The sequence below is a fragment of the Carassius gibelio genome, chromosome A5, assembly GCF_023724105.1.
Source record: "Carassius gibelio isolate Cgi1373 ecotype wild population from Czech Republic chromosome A5, carGib1.2-hapl.c, whole genome shotgun sequence".
NCBI classification, from domain to species: Eukaryota; Metazoa; Chordata; class Actinopteri; order Cypriniformes; family Cyprinidae; genus Carassius; species Carassius gibelio.
In genome coordinates, this window is record NC_068375.1 from 11269025 (window position 1) to 11277350 (window position 8326).

At 37.4% G+C, this 8326-nt stretch overlaps 1 protein-coding gene across 1 annotated transcript in view; it reads left to right on the forward strand.

The window, feature by feature from the left end:
• The window catches only part of LOC127993351 (anaphase-promoting complex subunit 2), an 8817-nt gene extending 1230 nt beyond the window's left edge, over positions 1-7587 (forward strand). The window contains exons 3-14 of the mRNA XM_052591713.1: positions 561-885; positions 1685-1817; positions 2463-2664; positions 2755-2874; positions 2961-3078; positions 3174-3352; positions 3610-3751; positions 5725-5800; positions 5947-6150; positions 6323-6455; positions 6908-7149; positions 7252-7587. Coding sequence (XP_052447673.1) covers positions 561-885; positions 1685-1817; positions 2463-2664; positions 2755-2874; positions 2961-3078; positions 3174-3352; positions 3610-3751; positions 5725-5800; positions 5947-6150; positions 6323-6455; positions 6908-7149; positions 7252-7464 — 2087 coding nt within the window. The 3' untranslated portion in view covers positions 7465-7587. The remainder of the gene's footprint in view (positions 1-560; positions 886-1684; positions 1818-2462; positions 2665-2754; positions 2875-2960; positions 3079-3173; positions 3353-3609; positions 3752-5724; positions 5801-5946; positions 6151-6322; positions 6456-6907; positions 7150-7251) is intronic.
• The last annotated feature ends 739 nt before the right edge of the window (positions 7588-8326 follow it).

The window sequence follows — 8326 nt, forward strand, 5'->3', positions numbered from 1 at the left end:
ATTTCCTCCTTATTTATATCCTGTATTCCAGAACAATGATTGAAAACATTCTTAAATCAAGATACATTTGCTTGAAGATATGAAGGCTGAGAAACAGAACTAAGTTAAGTGAGTTTATGCTTAAAACTATAACAAATCTGTCAGTGGGGAATGAAAACTTCAATCATAAACTTGATTAATTGAAAACAAGTAATTCTGTCTTGGTTTATGAATCTTTAAACATTTGAACTGGAAAGCAAGACAAAAATACAGAGGAACAACATTACTTTTTTGCACTGTGATCAGAGGATACAGTAATGGTTATTTAGACATTGGGTTCCCTTCTATTTTGTTTCCTTACATTTTCAATTCCCATAATGTGAAATCTAAAAAGTTTTGATATCTTAATATATATATATATATATATATATATATATATATATATATATATATATATCATTTTCCCTTTTATTTTAGTGCAAATTGTGGCCTGATTTTTCTTTGTGAGATTGATCCCATCCGTTGTTTCATGAGTCTACTTTGTTACCGTTTTCTTACTTTCCCTTTTTTTATTTTTCAAGGTGGTCTTGAGAGACTGGGCTCGTGGCAGGATGAGAGCCGTGGGGGTTTGTCTGGCTCTGGGGCCCGTGGTCTTACTGAGAGAGCTTTCTCTGTCATTCGTGCCATTCTCCTGTTCTCTCCTCCACCTGTGCTGCACGAGCGTGTGTTGGAGTTTTACAGCCGCACATTCTCCGTACACATGAGTCAGGCAGGGGAAGCAGTAGAGGCCGAGGAGGGGACAGCGGAACACGAGGAAGGTGGTTTGTGCCCAGGCTGTGCCACCCTCCCTCACCTGTGTTGGTGTCTGGAAGCTCTAGAGCAGCTTCAAGATCTCAGTCACATACTGTGAGTTAAAGAGAAGTACCGTTCTTCTGATAATAATACATACTTTCCTCTGTTGTGTAGTTATTACTTACATAATGTACAGTACCTGTGGTGTGAGAGTGATGTACAGTATGTCTGTGTAAGTCAAGTAGTGTCAATGTTTGAAATGGAATACTAGCATGCTATATATTGCACAAGACGTACTGTTTACTATTTACTAGCTTTTTAAAGTAGATTGTAACATCATATACTGTAGTTTTCACAATTGACACCTTTAAAGAGATTTTCAGAGTCCAACAAGAGGAGAAGCAAATGAGCTCAGTGGAAAAAACATTTTCGTTTTACATATTCATCAGTGTCACAATAGACAATAGCAAGACAAATTCTACTTTAAGAGAACTATTTATCATATCACATCTAATGAAATTGAAACTTAAAAAATTGTATATACTGAATAGAATAGAGCATTAATATGTGTGCTAATATTCATAGACAACCTCAGCTATTACTGCATAACAATAAAATTTGGAAGAATATCCAATGCATCAGTCAAAATTCTTCTTACAAACATTTTATTACACAGGAGAATTATTAATCAAATCTACTATCCATTATACAAAAGTGTCCTACAAAAAGGTATTGTATTGTACAAGAAGTTTTTTTTTTCTGGAAATAAATTATTTATATATATATATATATATATATATATATATATATATATGAGCAGTATGGTTGTCTTCCAAACATCCCAATGTGACTTTGTTGGAGAGGTAGATTGTTAGGATATATAATGCCTTCATTAATGCTTTTGTGATTTCAGCTCCAGACTACAGCTGTTGGAACGTGTGAGCTCTGAGGCTGTGACCAGCATCCTGCACAAGCTGATAGAGCAGAGGATGGAGCAGCGCTGCAGGGGAGAATACGAGAGCTCTTTCCTCACAGACTTTAATGATGTACACACCTTTCATACATAACAGAAAACATTATTTCATTTTAGATGATTCCTTAGAATAACGATGCTTGTAATGATGCACAAGGATTCAACGTTTATAAAAAATCCCTTTAAGAGTCCAAATTGTATAACTTGATCTATGTAGATTTTGAATGAGCGTCATTTGTCAACACAAAATTTGTCAACACATTTTTATTCAAAATGGTCAATTGGTTAAGAAACAGATAGTCATAAGCATCATAGATGCACTTTATTTTAAATTATGCATGTATGAAGTGTTCTTATAGTACTTAACCAAGAAAGTACTGAGTAATATAAGGTAACTAGTTTAAGTTAAAGTAAGTTTATGGTTAGGGTCAGGCCTACTTAGTTACTACCCAATTATTGTAATAACTACTGTAAGTTAGTAATAAATGACTGTAAAATAAAGTGCTTCCAAAATCATAATGTAAATTGATTAAATGTTCTTAGTCACTTGTTTTTATTTGTGAACATTAACAAGCTTTTTAACTTATTGGCTTCATAAATATGGTTGATTTGTTTTAGTTTTTTTACATTTTAATATTCAATCTTAAAGTGTCTATTTAAAGTAATGTTAATTGAGTAATTGTGTTAAGTCTTATTGGTGGACGCTCTGTGTTTCCAGTGGTTAGGGCAGGTTTTGGGATGGCTGAGCAGGGTGTTTGCCAGTAAGGTGGAAGAGGTGGGCAACGATGTCACACCTTCAGATGGCACAGCGGGTCAGCCAGCCAATGCTCTCCTCCAGCGCTGGCACTGTCACATGCACCAGTTCTTCTGCCGTATCTATGTTAACATGAGGATCGAGGAGCTTTTCAGCATCATAAGAGGTGAGAACTCCATTGATGATGCATACTACCTGTAATCTCATCTCGGTTGTTTCATTGGAAATAATTGTTTTCACTGCTTATTTGTTGCAGATTTTCCAGAGTCTATTCCTGCCATCGAGGATCTTAAGTTCTGTCTGGAACGGACCAATCAGAGACAACAGCTTCTTGCTTCCCTCAAATCAGCCTTTGAAACACGACTGCTGCATCCAGGTCTGATTCGGGCCGTTTTCACAGTTGCTAAATACTCATGTCTGAAAATGTTTTGACATTCATCATGGTTTCTTTTCCCTCTTCAGGAGTCCACACATCTGACATTATCACTGTTTACATCTCTGCCATTAAAGCCCTAAGAGAGCTCGACCCCTCTATGGTGATCTTGCAAGTGGCCTGCCAACCCATTCGCAAATATCTCAGGTTTGTCTGTTGCAATGGGGATATGTGTCTCAAGATAGTTGTGCCTTTTTTGTAAACCAGTAGTTCATCCTTTGTTGTAATGCTGGGAATTACAGAACACGTGAGGACACTGTGCGTCAGATAGTGGGCAGTCTGACGGGTGACGCAGAGGGGTGCACTGATCTAGCCAATGAGCTCTCTCGAGCTGACCCTGTTACCTTGGAGACACAGGATAGTGAAGATGAGGGGAGTGATCCGGAAGACTGGACCCCAGATCCCACTGATGCTCTCACAGGTTAGTGTTTTTTATTTTTGTCGAAACTGTGATACATTTTTTTTTGGATTCTTTGAGAAAGAAAAGTATTTATTAAATATAATTCATATTAATATCTAAATAATGCTAAATGTAGTTTTATTTCATTGTGGAATATTTCTGTCAAATGTCCCAGCCACTGGCATGGGTGCAGAATAGAGTCAATACAGTCTGCAGTCACAGAAATTTGGGTCCTGACAGGTAATCCACATTTCAGCACTCTCTCATTGCTTCTGTAGATAAAACCGGCTCTAAACGGCGCTCTTCTGACATCATCAGTCTGCTGGTCAGCATTTACGGAAGTAAAGAGATCTTCATTAATGAGTACAAGACTGTACTGGCTGACCGACTTCTGCATCAGCTCAACTACAACACAGCCAGGTTACCCACCTTACACACACAAACTTAATCCAAAATTATTAGCTTCAATAACAGCCTCTTTACAAAGGAAAAAATACAAATAAATTCAATACATAAATAGTAAATACAAATACAAGTAAAATAAATAAAAAATATAATTTTTCAAATATAATGAAATATTTAAAATATTATTTTAAATCTTTCAATAAAGAACCATTTTTTTATGAAAGTTAAATCGACTATTGATAAGCTCTCTTTTTATAGACTGCTTTTTTCAAAAGTAAAAGGTGCAGTATGAGATCTTGGAAAATGCTAGCATTAGCCTGATAGCACTGAAAGTGAATGTCCCACCCTCCCTGCAATTCCCGCCCAAAGCCAACTGAATGAATTTATGCTCACAGACCAGAATACCAGAGACAACATTACAACAATAGGCTACATCACCTGTTCCCAATTCCAGCCCATGTACCAAAGTGAAGTAAACCCCTGCTCGGGGAGTAGGGGGCAATGAACACGGTGTAGGGATCATATCGATCGGGACACAATTCATTCACGTAGCTCACTTCTAATGAGTTGGTAATCTGAATCGGGTGTGTTAAGTGAAACAAAAGATATGTGCGCAAGGACTGGAATTGGGAACCACTGGGCTACGTCATGTGCCATTCACCTGCAAGAATTGTTACGTCCCCTGTTGTTAGTAAAGGGTATGGGGAATAACATTTAACTTTCGGGGTTTGACTTCAGTCCAAAACCAGTGCAAGCAATGAAAACCAAAGCGCTAAAGCCAAGCAACAAGTGTTTATTTACAATGTTATTGTAGGAAAGCTTATATACAAAAATAGCTCACAGTGATATTTACATAATAAGTAACAAAAGGAAAAATAATAATAAAGCCCCAGGCAACTAAGGGAAAAAAGAGGAGGAAATTGGGTGGCAGTCAAACAAAAGGTATAATCAAAACACAGCCCAACTCAATTATCAATTCTACACTAAAAAAAGAAAAAGTATCCGAAAATCTTCAGTATCCAAAGATACCCTAATTTAAGCTACTCTTTCTAGCTCAAACAAAAAGTACATTTTGGGAATGCACCGAACACACGCAGATATACAAAAACAACAGCTTAACCCACGATACACAAAGTTAGTGTCGATCATCGGCTACAAATCACAAGAACAAAAAGAATAACAACAGACAACAAGCAATGCCTCTCTTGCATTGTCAGCATCTTCCTTTTATAGATCCTGGTATTCGCCAGGGGGCGATGACGTAACAAACATAACAAAAAATGTTTCTGAAGACAATCACCTATTGCATCTTTTAGAAATGTGTGGAAATTGGATTTACTTTAAATGAGAAATAAAAGAAGTTGTTGTAGATGTTTAAATGTGGGTGTTCAAATTCCCAAGGAACATAATGTATGAATGTAATATTGTATACCTTAAATGCACTGCAAATCACATTAGATAAATATCTTGCAAATGCATAAATGTTAATGTATTCATCTGTGAGAAAATTGCAGATTCATTTTTACAACCTTGTTTCATAATTATAAAAACACTTGTGTTACTTGAGTTTTAAATTCTAATAGTTTTCATAGTGTAATGATCTATTACAAAAGATCAAGGAAAATTAAAGGTAACACTTCAGTTTGGGGAATAAATTTCACTGTTAACTAATTGCTTATTAGCATGCATATTAAAAGCATATCGGCTGTTTATAAGCACTTGTAAAGCACATATTCTGCATGTCCATATTCCTTAATCCTACCCAATATCTAAACTTAACTTCCTTACTAACTATTTATAAGCAGTAATTAGGAATTTTTCCTCAATAAGGCAAAGGTTGTAGTTAATAGTGAGAATTGGACCTTAAAATAAAGTGTGACCAGACTAAAATAATCATGACATGGCACTTTAAAGCAAAAGAGAATAGGCAGTGATGTTTGTTTACCATGTTACTAATGTATACAGTACCTCTGTGTTTGCGTTTATAGAGAGATTCGCAACGTAGAGCTGCTGAAACTGAGGTTTGGCGAGTCCCACATGCATTACTGTGAAGTGATGCTAAAGGTATGCTTTGCACTCTTCGCAGCTCCTGTCCACAAATGCACATCTCTTGGTTATCAGTCATCCTGTTATCACAATATGTGACTTTGAATGGATTTACTTCCATTATGTGCGCTATTTATATTGAACGTGTCTGTCTTCCTCTGCAGGATGTAGCAGACTCTCGGCGGATCAACACTAATATCCGTGAGGAAGAGAGTCGTCTTCCTGTAGAGGAGCAGTCTACATTACCGCTGTCTGCCATGATCATCTCATCTGAGTTCTGGCCCCAGCTGAAGGACGAGAAGATGGAACTGCCTTCAGCCATCTCTAAAGCCATGGAGGACTACACAAACCGCTTTGAAAAACTCAAGGTACTCCCGGCGTAGAGATATTATGTTGCTGACCGAACACAGATTTCTGAATCATGCCAGTGATGACATGCACATGCTTTTTTAATTATTCATTACAGTGTTCTGTTGAAAATGCATACAGCCATATCTTTTTTTCTTAGATTTTTATTTTATTTTTATTTATTTTTTGTAGGCCATGAGGACTTTGAGGTGGAAGCCTCACCTGGGATCTGTTACGTTGGATGTGGAGCTGGAGGACAGAACCATCGCAAATCTCACAGTGACTCCTATCCATGCTAGCATCATTTTACACTTCCAGGACAAAGGTACTGAGCTTCCGACAGTGCTTTTTGTCTTTTAAAAAAAAAAAAAAAAAAAAAAAAAACCTTTCCCCTGAAACATTGGAATTTGGAAATAGTTTGCAAATGATTATAAACACAAAAGGATGTGAAAGCAGACTACTTGGTAGACAAGGCCCTGACATCCTCCCTATTTCCATTTAGCCACTGTTTAGTCACCACCTTTTTCAAGACAAGTAAAGGATAAACAAGTAAAATACAAGGGGTATTACTGATGTATTTCATGACACAGAATAAAGTGGAAATATCTTGATATTGTGTTAACCACAGTACTGGTTTCCAGGTTTTGACATATAAAAAAACACCATCAGCACTCCTCATCATTCTGAACATGTGCACTACCTAGTGTTCTAATGAATGATACAGTCTTGATTATTTGTGTGCCTGAAGTTCCATTACTATTTGTTTTCCTACTCTAGGCACATGGACATTGGAAGAGCTGAGTGGTGTCCTGGGCGTGCCGCAAGAGATGGTGCGCAGGAAGTTGGCACTGTGGCAGCAGCAGGGTGTGCTGCGTGAGGAAGCCGGAGGTCGATTTACAGTGCAGGAGACGAGCACTTGCAGAGAGAGATCAGACAGAAGTGTCATGCTCATAGACAGTGATGAGGAGGGAGACTCCAACACCGCAACACAGTCTGAGCAGAGAGAAGAGAAACTACAGGTTATTTAAACACTTACAACTCTTGTCATAGTACTGTAGTGTAACACTGCTTAGGACCTTACTTGCCATATAATGCTAAGACCCTTTTCCCTTATTTCTCAGCTGTTCTGGGCCTACATTCAGGCCATGCTGACAAACCTGGAGAGCATGACTTTGGAGAGGATCCACTCCATGCTGCGAATGTTTGTGGCCGCCGGGTCTGGTGTCACTGAGATGGATGTGAATGAGCTGCAGGCTTTCCTGCAGAAGAAAGTCAGAGCCCACCAACTTATTGTTTCCACGGGTGTCTACAGACTACCCAAGACCACCCAATAGTCAGAAACAATTGCGTTGAGACCGTAAAACAATCATGAACTTTTTCTCATAATTTGTGTCAAATGCACAAATTACTCTGGTTTGTTAATTGTGCAAAATAATAAAACAATGACATGTTTGTAATCTCGTCTTGCTGTCTTTTTATGATATAAAATGCAGTGCTGTGAAAATGTTTTTGCCACCATACTGATTTCTTCTGTTTTTGTTTGTTTTATAATAAATAGTTTTAGATGTTCAAATAAAATATAAACAATCTGAGCTAACACACAGTTTTTGTAATTATTTTTTTAGCAAAAATACAAATAAAAAATTCGAAAAACGAATCGCCCTCTTAAAGTTAAAATCTGATTTTTTTCCCTGTAACAGTAATAACTGCAACCAAATGCTTCCAATTACTGGAGATGCACTCTGTGCTCCAGAAGTTACCCTTAGGGTTCAAATATTGTAATCTGGTGATTCTTGGGGCAGCACAGTGGATGATCAGCTGTGAACCAAAGCTCTCTTCTGACTTTCTCCCAACGTATGAAATAAGATGAGAGCTGACTCATCAGACCACAATGCTTTTTCCATTTCTTAGTGTCCAAGATAGAGCTCTTGACACCAGGTTATGCATCTGTGTTGGCCTTGGATGAAAGTGGATCCATGGCAAACATGCTGCAGTTTCCATCTCTTTGGAGCTCAGTGGAGTTTGTGTTGATTATGGATCGCAGAGGTGCTGTTTTAATTCTCTGAAACAAAAATTATGTAAAGTGTCTAATCCCTCCATGAACCTTTACTTTGGACTAATGATTTAACAAGATCTTTTTGGTTTATTTGTTTTGTAAGTAGAATTTTTGATTTTGGAATGTGTGTGTGTGTGTAA